This window comes from Balaenoptera acutorostrata, chromosome 11, assembly GCF_949987535.1.
Source record: "Balaenoptera acutorostrata chromosome 11, mBalAcu1.1, whole genome shotgun sequence".
Taxonomy (NCBI): domain Eukaryota; kingdom Metazoa; phylum Chordata; class Mammalia; order Artiodactyla; family Balaenopteridae; genus Balaenoptera; species Balaenoptera acutorostrata.
In genome coordinates, this window is record NC_080074.1 from 78,672,638 (window position 1) to 78,692,538 (window position 19,901).

Below are 19,901 nucleotides of genomic sequence, written 5' to 3' on the forward strand. Positions count from 1 at the left end.
TGAAAAAGGTACAGAGAAAACCAAGATTTCTCGCCCTCCTGTGCCCCCAGAAGAGCATCCCCAGCCTCAACAGGACGACCCAGCAGGGGAGCCGGGCCGCCCCTCCCCCATGGTCTCCCCCTTCCCCCGGGGACTAAAGAAGGGGGACGGCGCGTTCTGTTGGGGGTCACCGGGCCGGCGCCAGGCTGCGATTGGACGCGCCCCCATCAGGCACCCGCCAGAAACACAAGCGCTGCAGCAGCCGAGGGCTTTAGTTTTTTTACGTCTCCCACCCCCTCCCCTCCGCACTCCATGCCGGGTCTCTCTCCAGCTCGCTTGGGCTCGTTCGCGCCGCGTGAGAGTTGGCAAAAACCTCGCAGCCGCCGCTGCCGCCTCTGCCTCGCCCCGGTTACCGCCCCAGCCTCTCCGCCTTCTCCCGAGCCCTCCGCTCCCGCCATGGGGCCAACTTGGGGCTCCTAAATTGCCGCCTTTTAGCTGCGCGCTCTCCGGCCAAAGTCCTCGAGGGCCGGTTATGGTTTAGGGCGCTAGAGGGGCCAGCACAGAGGTAACGGGAAGGGGAAAGGACGGCTAACTGGGGGAAACAAGGCCAAACGATGAGTTTCCAAAAGGAGGACGGAGTGAGCAGCCTGTGCCAGAAGGCGCTGCACATCGTCACCGAGCTGTGCTTCGCGGGCCAGGTGGAGTGGGAGAAATGCTCGAGCATCTTCCCCCCGGACAGGGGCAGCCAGGGCGGAAGTAGCGCAGGTAATTGGGGGAGGGCTCCGCTCGCGACCTCCCCCCAGTCGTCTGGGACCCGCGTCCTCTCGGCTCTAAGCTCCCGGGTCCTGAGCCTTCAGTGCGGCGCCGGCGCATCTTTGGGACGCCGCGCTTTCCTATCCTACCTCGCTCCTTCCTTCTGGTCAGCTCCTGGCGACTTCCAGCGTGGACTGTTCGGGTTTTGTCTCCTCGCCTCCATCTGCCCGGCTTCTTCCACTTCTCCGGTCCACTCCGTACCCGCCGGCGCCGTCTCTCGCTCCCAGGCGCCTGCACCCCCCCTCTCTCAGCTCTCCCACGCCTCCGATCTCCCTCCCGGAGTGGAGGGGCGAGCGCGGGCGGCGGCGTCCGACTGTTAGCCGAGCGCTGCCCGCGGGGGCCATTCGCCACCCGGACTCTGGCTGTCCTAGCTTGTACCGCGCGGGTGGTGGGTCGCGGCTTGGGGAAGGGGCCGGGCGGAAGAATCCGGGCGTGGACGCAAAGAACCGCGTTGAAAATGGGGCTGCCTTGGCCCTCGAGAGCAGAAAAGATCCCTGTAGGGATAACCCGCGGCCGCAAGCTGTCTAGCATTTGACAGTGTGCAAAGCCCTTTAATACATATGACTTTATAGGGCTTCATGACAACGTTGGCCCAACAGCAGGGATTATGGATCCCATTTTTTTGACGCGACAGGTAAGGCTCAGTGCACATACAGATTTACGTGGAACAGAGGCAAAGGGTTATAAATCCTTTCTACACACGTGCTCATACACCCCCCAACACAGGCACCCTCTCTGCCCCTTCAAGAAACTTGGGGGGAAAAAACGGGGTGGGGTGCAGGAAACACATCGACCTTCAGAAATCTGGAGGTGGAAAGAAGTCTCAGGTGACAGATTTTTCTCAAAGGGGGGTGGGGAGCGTATCAGAGCCACTGTTTTGGTCATGCTTGGGGTAAAGGGTTTTTTACCACCTGCGCTATGTGCAGCCTGTTGTGCTGTTGACGCGGGCGAGATGGATTCCGGAAGTTGCTGGCCGCGTGTTTTTAAGAGTCCCTTGTGAGAGGGTCACTTGTTGCTTTGGGAGACGAACACTGGTTGGGGATTTTCGTCATCGGGCTGGAAGGTTATCATTCCTTCTGTAGGGTCTTGTTTCTTTCCCCTTACTTTCCCGTCATTTTAGTCACCTGGCAGGGCTTCGTGGGTTGAGGGTAGCCAAGGCAACAGGTAAGAGTTGGACCGTAGCTCAGTGTGGAACGTGACGGTGAACTCTGTGCTGGGGAGGAGGCAAAGAGGGCACAGTTAGTGATCCCCTCATCCACTACTACCAAAGACAAAGGGAGAGGGGACTGAGGTGGAGGAGAGATGTGGTTTAGTCTTTGCATACCATTATTTAAGTGGAATATTTGCACTTTTAAAATTCTCTGATCTTGGCAATAGGAACCACGAGAGGCTTCTGTGTGCACTTGGCAGAACCTGAGGAGATGTTGCTATTTGGGCCCTGGAGCGGAATGATACATAATTGCTTCTGTACATATTCTGGAAGCGTAGACATTTTGTGAATTTTTATAAACACAACAGAGTCTTTTCCATTTATTCAGCAGGTGTTAAATTGCTAAGAATGTATGAAACTCAACTACTAGTGGAAGGCACTGGGTGAACATTGTGTATATGCTTGTCTTGTGTATGGTAGCTAAGCATGAGATAAACACTCAAAATAGAGTGAACTTAAAATCCTGTGTGGTGATTGGATAAGTTGCTCTGAAATGTCTTTGATGATACACTTGCTAAAGATAAGACTAAGAGAAGGAAGTGAAGTGAAAGAAATGAGAGTATTTAAGTTTAAAGACCTGTACTTTGGTCATTTAACAGTTGATACTGTGGATAAAACTACTGATTTCCACCACTACCCCACTACCACCCCTTGTGATCATACACCGAATAGTGGTTTCCTGGGTCTCAAATTGATTGATAATGAGGAAAATTTGAAGGTTGGAAAACAAACACTAGCTCTTAAAGCTTTATAAATACACAATTATCAGCTTAAGGTAAAGCACAGTATATGAATTGTAGAAAGGGATCTGAGCTCATCCTAAGCACTACAAGAAGTAGTTGCAATCCTAATTCTTTTTGGACTTTCCCTTGGGAACAAAAAGTGGGCAAAACATAGTCTAAAACAATTACATGGATATTTTTCTGCCCTTAGGGGAAAATATATACTATTCAAACGGGGTATTCAATTTAATATATGAATATTTATTGAATGGCTGTCACTAGAAAATACATCCTTCTAGGTTGTGTATGAGATATAAAGATGCACAAGATTGCTTTACATTTTCCATTTGTAAATCTATGCAACAATTAGAAGTAAAATACTTTAATCTGCAAATAAACTCCCAATACCAATATATATCTATGAAATGGATCAAAGGTTATTTACCAAATCTTTAATTATATTAATTAGCAACTCAGCTTCACTTTGTTCTTTAAAGTAAATATTCTTATAACTTATGTACTTGTGTCCTTTATTAAAGATCCCTACGTAAACACATTTCCAGTAGGTGATCCTTCTACTCACTGTTTGTTTAATGAGAAACACATTATTGGTAGGAGGACATGGACATTGAATGGTACAGTGGTTTTTTACTTTCAGCACTGCCCAGATGGTGTCAGTTATTCTAAGGTTGCAGTGACAATTGCAAGCTTCCAGATTGTGTATATTTTTAGATTCCTTCATATAGGTATAGAGGCAAAGAAGTTCAGGTATAGTCCTCCTTTGGTCTGCATGGAGGATTTGTTCTAGGAGCCCCCACAGATAACAAAATTTGTGATGCTCAAGTTCCTTATATAAAATGATGTAGTATTTGCATGTAACCTACAGCGCTTCCTCCCATATAATTTACATCATCTCTAGATTACTTTTAATACCTAAATCAATGTAAATGATTATGTTAATAGCTGTAAATACAATGTAAATGTAATGTAAATAGTAGCCTGTGTAAAAAATTCAAGTTTTGGTTTTTTGAACTTCCTAGAATTTTTTTTTTATTTAATATTTTCAACCTGTGGTTGGTTGATCCCATGGATACAGAACATGGATACAGAGGGTTGACTGTAATCCTAAAGTTATTCTACCTTAAAGAAGTCATGAATCATTTATATAAATAAGATATTCTCCTACTGTTTTTTCTAATGCCAGTAAGGAGCAGCTTCACCATTCTCTTTACCATTTACTACTACAGCAGTAGCAGAAGCAGCAGCAGCGTTATTGACTTGAGTATCAAGCAATTACGTTGATAGATCCTATATTTTAGTAAACTTTACAAAAACTTAACTGCAGATGGCAACACTAGTTAATTTACTCTTTTGGAATAGTTTTTTTAGAGACATTATTGATGCCAACATTACTAGTACACTGGAAAGTTCATCATGTGCCATTTTTTTAGAAAATCAGATTTTTGCAGTCTTTTTGCCACTGATTCTCCCTGTCCCCCTAAATAGATAGATCACCAACTAAATTCATTAATTTATTGATATAATAGGACTTAGTGCTATAATGCTTAGGGAAAATACAAAACAATATATTGGCCTTAAATGTGATTTTTCATACATACTGTGATTGAATATACATAAGAGTATTTGAACTGCATTTGAGTTCATTTCTGGTCAGTCTTTAATTGCTTCTCCATATCCAAATCCCTATGAGGTTTTAGGAAACTTTGTTGCTTGAAAAGCAGACCTCATAAATTCAGCTAATCAAACCCACTTAAGCTCATAGTAACATCACAACTGTATAGACCTAACCATAATTTAAATATTTTAAATAAACATTTAATTAATGTTATAAATTTGCATTTTTATACTTTTAATTTAGTACTAAAAATTCTAAAATAAACATTTAAACAAATTCTTCTAAATTCATGTGTGTTCTTCAATTTCTTAGATGTGGGAGCAAGTAGGTATTTATATGGCAAACACTTTCACTGAAGTTACTTGACTAATAAGAATGGTACTGGTACCATTAATTAAATGTTGTGCACAGTTGTTCAAGTTAATGTAAATGTAGAATTAATATACAATCACAGGTTATGAATCATTTACTCAATTACGAATATATGTAAAGATTTAAAAAATAAATTTGGCTAATTTAACACGATATTTGGTACTATACTTGATACCATATTTTATTGAATCTAAGATGCTATTGATTACAAGACACAACATTATTTTATATGATACCAAAAAAGGAAAAAGAAGGATGCAAATTAAATTATGCTTTCTTATCACATAGAATTTCTATTTTATACTTATGGAAAAACTTCTAAAAGTTAGACATAAATTTTTAATATCATATATCACTCTTGTACAAATATAAAAAGGAAAGCATAAAAGACAAATAGGTTAAAATAATTTAAACATTAAAGTTTTGAGTCTGATTCTTCTGAATGGCTTTTTGATTGAGAATTGGTGATACCTTTGTTTATCCACTCATTATTGGACTCTTTACCATCAAGAATGCTGTCAAGAGTAGTAATGATGCATTTTTTTTTCCTTGCAGGGATTTATAAGAGATATAAAATCTAGTGTTGCTGTGCTCTAAAGCTAGCTGTACAGTTATGTCGAATGTTGGCAATGTTGCCAAACTCATCTGACCCAACAAAAGTTTGGCTTATGAGGGTTATGGGTCTGCTTCGCTATTTTCTCCAGTATTTTCTTCCAAGCCGATTTAGACTCATTCTGCGACTTCTGATGCTGATGTATTTGCTTTAGCACATACACAGAGAAAACTATGACACACTTACTTAATGGCTATTAGCAATTGTAACAAGCTTGTTATTCTTCATCCAGCTGCCTGGAATGTAGACATTAAGCTTGCCATCTTGGACTTTAAGGAGAAAGCAAAAACCTTTGAATAGAAAAGTAAAATTATGGAAGAAACCAGGATTCCAAACACCTGAAGCTGATGTACTTGCCCTGCTTTCTTATGCTGAGCCAATTAATTAAATGAGAGAGAAATAAACTTCTATCTTGTTTAAGTCACTATTTATTTGGTCCCTTATTGTAGAAATCAGAATTATGCCCCATTATAATAATAACACCATATGAAGAGTATAAATAAGTTAACTTCAAAGGTAATTCCAAATTTTCGTTTTAGAGGCAGCTTTCCTCAGCTTTCTCTGAATAAGAGTTGCTGGTTTGAGTTTTATTACCTCTTGTTCTCTGCAGAATGTTGCCATAAACATGGTCTGTCATCAGGCAACAATGAGGACAACCAAAGAAACAAAAGACTTGGAATATACAAGAAATTATAATTTCTGATTAATTGAGAAATTACTTCTTTGTATATTTTGAGAAATTAAAAAACTAGAATTTTAAAATTTTAAAAAATGATGCAGAAAGACACAGATAAGATTATCAACTAAGGCAGTAGTAATTGGAATTGAGAGCATGCAAATTGGCCTATGCTTTTCTGCATCGTAGCCATTTGCATGGTTAATAGGTAATTAGACCTAACAGTATTTACATTCCATAGTAATTAAGACCATGCAAATGTTAGACTTTAGCAAAGTTCTGTTTTACTAAAAGATTCTGAGGAATTAGCATTTTTTGGCTTATTCTGTTTGCTGATGAGAGTGGTCTTTCCTGTTTTATTCAGAACAACATCACTTTATTTTGAGATATTAAGACATGATAAAAGAGTAAGATCTTTATAGCTACAAATCAGTCAGAGATATAGAGTCAGCCAACCAGACAGACAGATAGATAAGTAGATACATACCGGTGGAAGCAATAGTTATGCATATGTATGTAGTCAAATCAGAGTTTGAGCAATTTTAAACCTGATTATCTTTGAGTCTAATCTAATTTTTGAAATTTCATTTACTCTAATTCTTACCAAGATATAATTGGATGAATGGCATATAATGGATTCTTTTTAATTATCCAGAGACGTTAAAATTTTGATCTAGAGAGATCCTCCTCTCCACCTTACCTCATTTCTTTTATCTTCTCCTCCTCTCCACCTTACCTCATTTCTTTTATGATCATGCTCAAACACTAGTCATTATGTTAAACAGTATTATTTTAGAATTATAAATTCAAATATTCTGAGCATCAACGAAGAGCTCCTATGCTTTTATCTTTCTCATTTGGAAACTCCATTCAGTTTTCTACCTCTGTGTGAATTCTCTGTCAACAAATATTGCATCATACTTATGATACATCATTTATTCATTGCAATCATTTTTCCTTTGAGGTTTATCGCATTCTCCTGGGAAGGTAGAGGGTGCTCATTCATGGATAAATTCATCTGCTTCTCTATTCCTACACCAAAGAAACTGAATATTTAGGAGGTTTTAAAACCAGGCAGAGGAGTATCACTCTTAGTCTCCAATATCAAAAGAACCCTCATTTCTGACCAGACATCCTTTGTTTTCCTATTCAATTTTCTCCTGTTCTCTAAAGTTCATATATCAGATTTTCCCCACTCTGTTTAAATAGTCCAAATTATTCCCCAATATCCCAAAATAACTGGCAGTGGACCCTAACTCCTATTTTGCAGAGAAAATTGTACTTACAAACAAGAATTCCCTTGTCTTCCTGCCTATACCTATAAACTTACCTGATTCCAGAACCATCCTCCTTTTCTTTTTTTATTTAACATCTCTATTGGAGTAGAATCGCTTTACAATGGTGTGTTAGTTTCTGCTTTATAACAAAGTGAATCAGCTATACATATACATATATCCCCATATCTCCTCCCTCTTGCATCTCCCTCCCACACTTGCTATCACACCCCTCTAGGTGGTCACAAAGCACTGAGCTGATCTCCCTGTGCTATGGGGCTGCTTCCCACTAGCTATCTATTTTAGATTTGTTACTTTATATAAGTCCATGACACTCTCTCACTTCATCACAGCTTACCCTTCCCCATCCCCATATCCTCAAGTCCATTCTCTACGTCTGCATCTTTATTCCTGCCCTGCCACTAGGTTCTTCAGAACCATTTTTTTTTTTTTTTTAGATTCCATATATATGTGTTAGCATACAGTATTTATTTTTCTCTTTCTGACTTACTTCATTCTGTATAACAGTCTCTAGGTTCATCCACCTCACTACAAATAACTCAATTTCATTTCTTTTTATGGCTCAGTAAAATTCCACTGTATATACGTGCCATATCTACTTTATCCATTCATCTGTCAATGGACTCTTAGGTTGCTTCCATGTCCTGGCTATTGTAAATAGAGCTGCAATGAACATTGTGGTACATGACTCTTTTTGAATTATGGTTTTCTCAGGGTATATGCCCAGTAGTGAGATTGCTGGGTCATGTGGTAGTTCTATTTTTAGATTTTTAAGGAAGCTCCATAATGTTCTCCATAGTGGCTCTATCAAATTACATTCCCACCAACAGTGCACTTTTCTCCACACCCTCTCCAGCATTTATTGTCTGTAGATTTTTTGATGATGGCCATACTGACTGGTGTGAGGTGATACCTCATTGTAGTTTTGATTTGCATTCCTTTAATGATTAATTATGTTGAGCATCCTTTCATGTGTTTCGTGGCAATCTGTATATCTTCTTTGGAGAAGTGTCTGTTTAAGTCTTCTGCCCATTTTTGGATTGGGTTGTTTGTGTTTTTGATATTGAGCTGCATGACCTGCTTGTAAATTTTGGAGATTCATGCTTTATCAGTTGCTTCATTTGCAAATATTTTCTCCCATTCTCAGGGTTGTCTTTTCATCTTCTTTATGGTTTCCTTTGCTGTGCAGAAGCTTTTAAGTTTCATTAGGTCCCATTTGTTTATTTTTGTTTTTATTTCCATTTCTCTAGGAGGTGGGTCAAAAAGGATCTTGCTATGATTTATGTCATAGAGTGTTCTGCCTATGTTTTCTGCTAAGTCTGTCTGGCCTTACATTTAGGTATTTAATCCATTTGAAGTTTATTTTTGTGTATGGTGTTAGGGAGTGTTCTAATTTCATTCTTTTACATGTAGCTGTCCAGCTTTCCCAGCACCACTTATTGAAGAGGCTGTCTTTCCTCCATTGTATATTCTTGCATCCTTTATCAAAAATAAGGTGACCATATGTGCATGGGTTTACCTCTGGGCTTTCTATACTGTTCCATTGATCTATATTTCTGTTTTTGTGCCAGTACCAAACTGTCTTGGTTACTGTAGCTTTGTAGTTTAGTCTGAAATCTGAGAGCCTGATTCCTCCAGCTCCATTCTTCTTTCTCAAGATTGCTTTGGCTATTTGGGTTTTTTTGTGTTTCCATACAAATTGTGAAATTTTTGTTCTAGTTCTGTGAAAAATGCCATTGGTAGTTTGATAGGGATTGCATTGAATCTGTAGATTGCTTTGGGTAGTATAGTCATTTTCACAATGTTGATTCTTCCAAGAACATGGTATAGCTCTCCGTCTGTCTGTATCATCTTTAATTTCTTTCATCAGTGTCTTATAGTTTTCTGCATACAGGTCTTTTGTCTCCTTAGGTAGGTTTATTCCTAGGTATTTTGTTCTTTTTGTTGCAATGATAAATGGGAGTGTTTCCTTAATTTCTCTTTCAGATTTTTCATTATTAGTGTATAGGAATGCAAGAGATTTCTGTGCATTAATTTTGTAACCTACTACTTTACCAAATACATTGATTAGCTCTAGTAGTTTTCTGGTGACATCTTTCGAATTCTCTATGTATAGTATCATGTCATCTGCAAACAGTGAGAGCTTTACTTCTTCTTTTCTGATTTTGGATCCCTTTTCTTTCTTTTTCTTCTCTGATTGCTATAGCTAAAACTTCCAAAACTATGTTGAATAACAGTGGTGAGGGTGGACAACCTTGTCTTGTTCCTGATCTTTGTGGAAATGGTTTCAGTTATTCACCATTGATAACGAAGTTGGCTGTGGGTTTGTCATATATGGCCTTTATTATGTTGAGGTAAGTTCCCTCTATGCCTACTTTCTGCAGGGCTTTTATCATAAATGGGGGTTTAATTTTGTTAAAACATTTTTCTGCATCTATTGAGATCATCATATGGTTTTTCTCCTTCAACTAGTTAATATGGTTTATCACATTGATTGATGTGCATGTATTGAAGAATCCTTGCATTCCTGGGATAAACCCCACTTGATCATGGTGTATGATCCTTTTAATGTGCTGTCGGATTCTCTTTGCTAGTATTTTGTTCAGGATTTATGTATCTATATTCATCAGTGATATTGGCCTGTAGGTTTCTTTTTTTGTGACATTTTTGTGTGGTTTTGGTATCAGTGCGATGGTGGCCTCGTAGAACGAGTTTGGGAGTGTTCCTCCCCCTGCTATATTTTGGAAGAGTTTGAGAAGGGCAGGTGTTAGCGCTTCTCTAAATGTTTGATAGAATTCACCTGTGAAGCCATCTGGTCCTGGGCTTTTGTTTGTTGGAAGATTTTTAATCACAGTCTCAATTTCAGTGCTTCTGATTGGTCTGTTTATATTTTCTATTTCTTCCTGGGTCAGTCTCAGAAGGTTGTGCTTTTCAAAGAATTTGTCTATTTCTTCCAGGTTGTCCATTTCATTAGCATATAGTTGCTTGTAGTAATCTCTCATGATTCTTTGTATTTCTGCAGTGTCAGTTGTTACTTCTTCTTTTTCATTTTTAATTCTGTTGATTTGAGTCTTCTCCCTTTTTTTCTTGATGAGTCTGGCTAATGGTTTGCTAGTTTTGTTTATCTTGTCACAGAACCAGCTTTTAGTTTTATTGATCTTTGCTATGTTTTCCTTCATTTCTTTTTCATTTATTTCTGATCTGATATTTATGATTTCTTTCCTTCTGCTAACTTTGGGGTTTTTTTGGTTCTTCTTTCTCTAATTGCTTTCAGTGTAAGGTTAGGTTGTTCATTTGATATGTTTCTTGTTTCTTGAGGTAGGATTTTATTGCTATAAACTTCCCTCTTAGAATTGCTTTTGCTGAATTCCATAGGTTTTGTGTCCACGTGTTTTATAGTCATTTGTTTCTAGGTTTTTTTTGATTTCCTCTTTGATTTCTTCAGTGATCTCTTGGTTATTAAGTAGTGTATTGTTTAACCTCCATATGTTTGTATTCTTTAAAGTTTTTTTTTCCTGTAATTGATATCTAGTCTTATAACATTGTGGTCGGAAAAGATACGTGATACAATTTCAATTTTCTTATATTTACCAAGACTTGATTTGTGACCCAAGACATGATCTATCCTGGAGAATGTTCCATGAGCACTTGAGAAGAAATTGTATTCTGTTGTTTTTGGATGGAATATCCTATAAATATCAATTAGATCCATCCTGTTTAATGTATCATTTAAAGTTTGTGTTTCCTTATTTATTTTCATTTTAGTTGATCTGTCCATTGGTGAAAGTGGGGTGTTAAAGTCCCCTACTATGATTGTGTTACTGTCAATTTTCCCTTTTATGGCTGTTAGCATTTGTCTTATGTATTGAGGTGCTCCTATGTTGGGTGCATAAATATTTACCAGTGTTATATCTTCTTCTTGGATTGATCCCTTGATCATTAGTTAGTGTCCTTCTTTGTCTCTTGTAGTAGTCTTTATTTTAGAGTTTATTTTGTCTGATATGAGAATTGCTACTCCAGCTTTCTTTTGATTTCCATTTGCATGGAATATCTTCTTCCATCCCCTCACTTTCAGTCTGTATGTGTCCCTAAGTCTGAAGTGCATCTCCTGCAGACAGCATATATACGGGTCTTGTTTTTGTATCCATGCAGCCAGTCTATGTCTATTGGTGGGAGCATTTAATCCATTTACATTTAATGTAGTTACTAATATGTATGTTCCTATTACCATTTTCGTAATTGTTTTGGGTTTGTTATTGTAGATCTTTCCCTTCTGTTGTGTTTCTTGCCTAGAGAAGTTCCTTTAGCATTTGTTGTAAAGCTGGTTTGGTGGTGCAGATTTCTATTAGCTCTTGCTTGTCTGTAAGTTTTTAAACTTGTCTGTCGAATCTGAATGAGAACCTTGCTGCGTAGAGTAATCTTGGTTGTAAGTTCTTCCCTTTCATCACTTTAAATATGTCTTGCCACTCCCTTCTGGCTTGCAGACTTTCTGCTGAAAAATCAACCATGAACCTTATGGGGATATCCTTGTATGTTATTTGTTGTATTTCCCTTGCTGCTTTTAATATTTTTTTCTTTGTATTTAATTTTTGATAGTTTGATTAATATGTGTCTTGGCATGTTTCTCCTTGGATTTATCATGTATGGGACTCTCTGTGCTTCCTGCACTTGGCTGACTATTTCCTTTCCCATATTAGGGAAGTTTTCAACAATAATCTCTTTAAATATTTTCTCAGTCCCTTTCTTTTTCTATTCTTCTTCTGGTACCCCTATAATTGGAACGTTGGTGCATTTAATGTTGTCCCAGAGGCCTCTGAGGCTGTCTTCAATTCTTTTCATTCTGTTTTTTTCTTTATTCTGCTCTGCAGTAATTATTTCCACTATTGTATCTTCCAGGTCACTTATCTGTTCTTCTGCCTCAGTTATTCTCCTATTGTTTCCTTCTAGAAAAACTTTAATTTCATTTATTGTGTTTTTCATCGTTTGTTTGCTCTTTAGTTCTTCTAGGTCCTTGTGAAACGTTTCTTGTATTTTCTGCATTCTATTTCCAAGATTTTGGATCCTCTTTACTATCATTACTCTCAAATCTTTTTCAGGTAGACTGCCTATTTCCTCTTCATTTGTTTGGTCTGGTGAGTTTTTACCTTGCTCCTTTTCTGCTGTGTGTTTCTCTGTCTTCTCATGTGCTTAACTTACTGTGTTTGGGGTCCCCTTATTGCAGGCTGCAGGTTTGTAGTTCCCGTTGTTTTTGGTGTCTGCCCCCAGTTGCTAAGGTTGGTTCAGTGGGTTGTGTAGGCTTCCTGGGGAAGGGGACTAGTGCCTGTGTTCTGGTGGATGAGGCTGTATCTTATCTTTCTGGTAGGCAGGACCATGTCTGGTGGTGTGTCTTGGGGTGTGTGTGACCTTATTATGATTTTAGGCAACCTCTCTGCTAATGGGTGGTTTTGTGTTCCTGTCTTGCTAGTTGTTTGGTATAAGGTGTCCAGCACTGTAGCTTTCTGGTTGTTGAGTGGATCTGGGTCTTAGCATTGAGATGGATATCTCTGGGAGAACTTTTGCCATTTGATATTACGTGGAGCTGGGAGGTCTCTGGTGGACCAATGTCCTGAACTCAGCTGTCCCACCTCAAAGGCACAGGCCTGACACCCTGCCAGAGCACCAAGACCTTGTCAGCCATGTGGCTCAGAAGAAAAAGGGGAAATAAAGGAAGAAAGAAAGCAAAAAAGAAAGGAGGGAGGGAGGGAAGGGAAGGGAAGGGAAGGGAGGGGAAGGGAAGGGAAATGAAGGAAGAAAAGGAGAAACGGGAGAATGAAAGGGAGAAATAAAGGGAGAAAGAAAGAAAGAAGAGAGAAACCAAACCAAAAACAAATCCACCAATGATAACAAGCACTAAAAAGAATAGTAAAAACAAAATAAAGATAAAAGAAAAAACTGACAGGCAGAACCCTAGGACAAATGGTAAAAGCAAAGCTATACAGACAAAATCACACAAAGAAGCATACACATACACACTTACAGAGAAAACATTTTTAAAAATATATATCTACATTTAAAAAAAATAAATTAATTAAAAAAAGGAAGAGATCAACAAAATCACTAAACAAATCTACCAATGATAATAAACTCTAAATACAAAACTAAGATAAACATAAAACCGGGAACCAGTCAGTCGCATACAGCAAACCCCAAGTCTACAGTTGCTCCCAAAGTCCACCGCCTCAATTTGGGGATGGTTCATTGTCTATTCAGGTATTCCACAGATGCAAGGTACATCAAGTTGATTGTGGAGATTTAATCCGCTGCTCCTGAGGCTGCTGGGAGAAATTTCCCTTTCTCTTCTTTGTTCGCACAGCTCCTGGGGTTCAGCTTTGTACTGACCCTGCCTCTGCGTATAGGTCGACTGAAGGCATCTGTTCCCACCCAGACAGGACGGGGTTAAAGGAGCAGCTGATTAGGGAGCTCTGGCTTGCTCAGGCTGGGGGGAAAGAGGGGTACAGTATGCGGGAAAATCCTGTGGTGACAGAGGCTGGCATGATATTGAAACAGCCTGAAGCGCACCGTGTGTTCTCCCGGGGAAGTTATCCCTGGTTCACGGGACCCTGGCAGTGGTGGGCTGCACAGGCTCCCAAGACAGGAGGTGTGGATAGTGACCTGTGCTTGCACACAGGCTTCTTGGTGGCTGCAGCAGCAGCCTTAGCGTTTCATGCCCATCTCTGGGGTCTTTGCTGATAGCCGCAGCTTGTGCCCTTCTCTGGAGCTCATTTAGGTGGCGCTCTGAGTCCCCTGTCCTCGCGCACCCTGAAACAATGGTCTCTTGCCTCTTAGTCAGGTGCAAACTTTTTCCCGGACTCCCTCCTGGCTAGCTGTGGTGCACTAACCCCCTTTAGGCTGTGTTCATGCAGGCAACCCCAGTCCTCTCCCTGGGACCTGACCTCCAAAGCTGGAACTCCCAGCCCCCACCCGTCCCAGCAAGTGAGCAGACAAGCCTCTCTGGCTGGTGAGTACTGGTTGGCAGCAATCCTCTGTGCGGTGATCTCTCCGCTTTGCCCTCTGCACCCCTGTTGCTGTGCTCTCCTCTGTGGCTCCAAAGTTCCCCCCCACCAACCACCCCCTGTCTCCACGAGTGAAGGGCCTTCCTAGTGTGTGGAAACTTTTCCTCCCTCATGGCTCCCTCCCCAAGGTGCAGGTCTTGTCCCTATTCTTTTGTCTCTGTTTTTTTCTTTTTTCTTTTGCCCTACCCAGGTACGTGGGGAGTTTCTTGCCTTTTGGGAAGTCTGAGGTCTTCTGATAGCATTCAGTAGGTGTTCTGTAGGAGTTGTTCCACATGTAGATGTATTTCTGATGTATTTGTGGGGAGGAAGGTGATCTCCACGTCTTATTCCTCTGCCATCTTGAAGGTCTCCTGCCCATCCTCGTTTTCTTACAAAGTAAGACGTGATCCAATCCTTTCACCTTTGCTTCAGACTCCACTCACGGTCACCTTTTATGAGACTTTACTATTAATTATTCATTCTGCTTAATTTTCTATCTCTTCTTGTCTACTGATTCCTTCCCATAAATTTTAAAACATGCTAAAATATTGCACATCCAAACATCATCAATTCCATGTGCTACTGTTTCCCCCTTTCCTGAATACAATATCCTGAAGGAACTATCTACACTCACAGAATTCACATCCTCACTCCCATTTATTCATTAAACCACATTCATCTGTTTAACAGTCTCTGCTTCACTAGTCTCCTCGAATACACTAAAGACCTACTTGTTAAAGTTAATGGATACTTACCAACCTTTGTTTTAATTGAACTTATTTTAACTTTTATACTGTTTACCACTTCTTCAAATATTCTCTAAACTTCTATGAAAGCACATTGATCTCATTTTTTTTCATACTTCTACTCTTTCCCAGTCTTCTATGCAGGCTCTTTGTTCTTTAAAGTTCTCTTTCTTTTATTATCGGTGTCCTCAGGAATCTGTTAAGGAGCTTTTATCTTCTCTTTCATGGATTCAGATTCTACTATTTAAGAAAGTCCTTCAATTTTATCTTGAGTTGCAGTGACCACCAGCTTACTCAAAATTTCTATTTGCATGTTGGGTATGTACTCCAAACCCAACACAGCTGAAGCTGAAGTCATTGTCTTCCTCACTTCAACAACCTGTTTGTCTCCCAGTGAATCACATTCTTGTCCTTCAATCTTCACACTCCTTCACTAGAGCCTTGATTTCCCAACGTGCTCTTTTTCGCATTTCAGCCACCCTTGTTCAGAACCACTATAATCTCTCATGTGGATGACTACTATAATCTGTTAACTATTTTTTCATCTTCTAGCTGGCCTCCACTCTTATCTTCTCCCTAGCCAGAAGGTTATTTCTGAAATGCATATTCAACCATTTCATACCTTGACTTAAAAATGTTCCTGGGACTACTTATTTGAATTTGAACTAAGTCCAAACTCATAACATCCTTCATGTCATAGCTAAATACTGAATCATAAAAACTCATTTTAAGCATTTTGATGACTTTATAAATTCTCACAGATCCTCCCTTAATCTTTTGATAGTCAAATTCTTTTTTTATCTTGTTAAACAAATTTTGTTGAAAGAAAAATGCCATAAAGACCTAAGAATTAAACTATTGGTTTTGTTTTTTAAATACTTTTAATAATTAGTCATAATTTCAATAATAAGCAATGTAAAAAGTGTGTAATGCAATAAGCTTCTTTTTGTAATTTTAGTTTTATTTTTCTCGGTAAAATTCCAACTAATGTAACTTCTTTCACTTCTTACTGTTTTGGGGAAATCTCTTCCCCCCTTGCTTTACATTTCTGGATAGAAGGAGCTACAAGATAGGATAATCATGGAATCTTGGCCTACCCCATCCCTACGAAATGACTTACCTGTTTCCCCCTTTTCTTTGAGCTATAAGCTTGATATCCTCAGGAAACAAATATTCTCTACTCCTTTGTGTAGTAAATTTTATAGGGTGAAGTACCCATGGGGAACACATGTGGTTGTCCAGCCAGGACTGTGACTGTATGGACTAGTCTAGTTAATTCAAGGTGATATATTAGCAAGTCCACTTTCTAATGGACCTAAGCTGATATTCACCTGTTTTTTTTAATTGCTACCTGCTTGCACAGTTTCTCTGAGCACAACTGAGTAGGAAAATAGAATGTTATTTATTAACTTCCTGAAACATTAATATTTACTCAGAAATTTTGGTCTCCATTATAAGCAAATTCACTCCTTTCAGTACTAAATAGCATTACAAGATGAGTTTCTCTTCTAGCTAATCTGTGAATTACCATTCAATCCATACTCAGTCCATATCTATGCCTCTTTTCCCTTAGGTACTCTTGTTTAAAGAAAAAAAAAAATAGTTGACAATAGTAGCAACCTATTGTTGCACTTATGCAAATTATGATTCTAAATAATTTACATACATTTCCTTATATAAAACTCACAACATTCCTGTGAAATAAATATAAATTCCCCCATTTTACTGAGACTCTTAATGTCTAAACAATTTGCCCAAAGTCACACAGTGGTGGAGTTGACATTTTAACCCAGGTCTAAATGGTTTCACAGTATAAGTTATATTATACTATTTTCCTAGTATGAGAATTTCTATATATTCCCTCCATATCACTCAAGTTTTAGCCATCTTGAAGTTCACAGACATTTGAGTATCTTTTCAGATAATTCCCAACATGTGTATTCAGTAGCTCCATAAATATTTTTGACCATGTGATATATACTAGACACTAAAAATAAAAAGGTAAATAAAGGGAGTAAGTGTATTGGTAGGATGGGAGCATTTGGAGAAGCAAAATAAATACACATCCACAATTCCTTGTCCACAATTATGAAACCTTCAAACCTCTGAAACCTGAAAATTATTTTGCAAATTGTCCAATTTGGGGACTTCCCTGGTGGTGCAGTGGTTAAGAATCCGCCTGCCAATGCAGAGGACACAGGTTCGATCCCTGGTCAGGGAAGATCCCACATGCCACAGAGCAACTAAGCCCGTGTGTCACAACTACTGAGTCTGCACTCTAGAGCCCACACGCCACAATTACTGAAACTTGCACACCCCAGAGCCCGTGCACCACAATCACTGAGGCCACGTGCTGCAACTACTGAAGTCCACGGGCCTAGAGCCCAAGCTCTGCAACAAGAGAAGCCACCGCAATGAGAAGCCCACACACTGACGCGAAGAGTAGCCCCCCCTCACCGCAACTAGAAAAAGCCTGTGTGCAGCAAGGAAGACCCAAAGCAGCCAAAAATAAATTAAAATTTTTTAAAATTGTCCAATTTGGCACTAACACCTTACCTAAATTGGCATTAAGTTGCTTACGGTCTTCAGTGATCCCACTCAGTGTGACTGATCCATACATTTCATAACATATATATTAATGTGTTTGTTTACTAGATGTTATCCCAGATAATGTATACCATACTACCTTTCTAATATCCAAAAGAAAATAATTTTGAAACCATCATGTCCTAAGTGTTGGGGATAAAAGATTATAGGCCAATAAATTATTACTAGTGCTATGGTAGTGGGTGTGCTTTAAAGGCCCTTAGGGACAGAGGAGGCAGAGAGAGCTTCCGGGAAGAGGTACTACTGGATCTAGTTTTTGAAGCATGAATACAAATTTTCCAGGCACCCAGACAGGAGGAAAAAATGCCCTGGAACTATTTGAAACAGCCCGAACAAAAATCATGAGAGAGTAACGTGTGGTCAACAGAAGGAGAATAGGTAGGAGAGTGGCAGAAGAATGAAGTTGGGTCAATAGCCAGGGGTCAAATCACAAAGACACTGTGGAATGCCATTCAAAGTTTAAATTTGACCTGATTGGGTAATTTGGAAGGATGTTAGACTAAAAGAGGTAAGATGACCATTTACTAAGTTTACAGAATATGACTTGATTCCCGCTACTCTGGTACAGTTGATAGTACAACCTTTCACTTTCAAAAGTGACTTGGTTTGGATGAAGTATTTTATGAACCACATTAGTGAGAAGGGAGGTGTGATATTGTGCATATATATTTAGTCTTCAACCACAGTTCCTGGCTCACAGCTCCCAAAACCCTTAGAATTTCCTTAGTGATGAGAGCCATGTCTTGTTAGGTTAATGAGGTGACTTTTGGACCCCACCTAAGGATGAGGGCTGTTTTCCAGAAGAATTAACAATGTGATTAGAGGGTTGGAACTTTCAGTCCCACCCCTGGTGACCTCCTGAGAAGGGAAAGGGGCTGGAGGTTGAATCAGTCACCAGTGGCCAATTATTTACTCAATCATGCCAATGTAATGAAGCCTCTACAAAAACCCAACAGGATGGGGTTTGAGAGCTTCTGGGTTGTACATGCAGAAATTTGAGAATATTGTGCTCTGAGCTTCCATGTCATTTCCCCATACTTTGCCCTATGATCTCTTCCATCTGGTTATTTCTGAGTTATATCCTTTTATAATAAACTGGTAATCCTTTTATAATATATCCTTATATCTTTTTATAGTAAACTGGTAAAGAAATGAGTTTCCTGAGTTCTGTAAGCTGCTCTGGCAAATTAATCAAACCCAAGGAGGGGGTCGTGGGAACCTCCAATCTTTTGCCGGTTGGTCAGAAAACCACAGGTAACAACTTGGATTTGCTACTGGCATCGGAAGGGAGGGGGGCAGTTATGTAGGACTGAACCCTTAACCTGTGGAATCTAATGCTACCTCTGGTAGACAGGTGTCAGAATTGAGTTGAACTGTAAGAACACCCAGTTGGTATCCAGAAAATTGTTGGTGGTATGGGAATTCCCCCCCCCCCGACTCACACAAGTTGAAATTGGGTCAAAGAACCTAAAAACGGGGCATTTTCAGTTATAGACTGAAAAGTATTTCCATCCTTTCCTCTATCCCACATTGTCCTGCAGTTTCCTTATATCTTGGCTTTGGCTCCAACTCAGTAGAAGTTAGCCACTGAAGAAGTTAATTGAGTTAAAATATCCAGAAAAATATAATGTAAGTGGAGCTGAAAATACATGAAGATTATGAAGCCATCATTGGCTTCCTCCATTTTAAAACTGTAGTTAATAATCAGGAAGCACATTCATTTTATAATTTTTCTCTTTCCCTCAAGGTATGGTGCTAACAAATAATTTTAAAATGTAAAAATAAACTACAAAATATGAAATATGATCACACATTCCTCACCAATGGAATATAAATGGAAAATATATTCAATGTAGCTTTAGCTAGCAATTGAAAAATAAAGGAAAATATTAGTGTCTATGTATCATAGCATATCAAAATTAATTTTTATTCTTATAATTAAGTAGCAATAAAAACTTGGAATTATTTCAATTTCTTAATGGATTTCCATCAGCTACAAATTGAGAGTTTAACCAGAACCATTTTATCTCACTAATCAGAGAAATAAACAACCTATCATTTCCCCATCAGGTCAGTGAAAATTAAAATACAACAATATTTCTCTGAAATTGTAGGAACTGGTAAACTTATATGATGTTTTTTGTTAGTCAGTCTGGGGTTCTTTCTGGAAATATCTAGTAAAGCTAAATATGTGCATAACA

General features: G+C 39.2%; 1 protein-coding gene across 1 annotated transcript in view; it reads left to right on the forward strand.

Annotated features, from left to right (window-relative positions):
* The first annotated feature begins 593 nt into the window (after window positions 1–593).
* SYT10 (synaptotagmin 10) overlaps window positions 594–19,901 on the forward strand; it is a 75,892-nt gene continuing 56,584 nt past the window's right edge. The window contains exon 1 of the mRNA XM_007175655.3: window positions 594–744. Within this exon, the coding sequence (XP_007175717.1) occupies window positions 594–744 (151 nt within the window). The remainder of the gene's footprint in view (window positions 745–19,901) is intronic.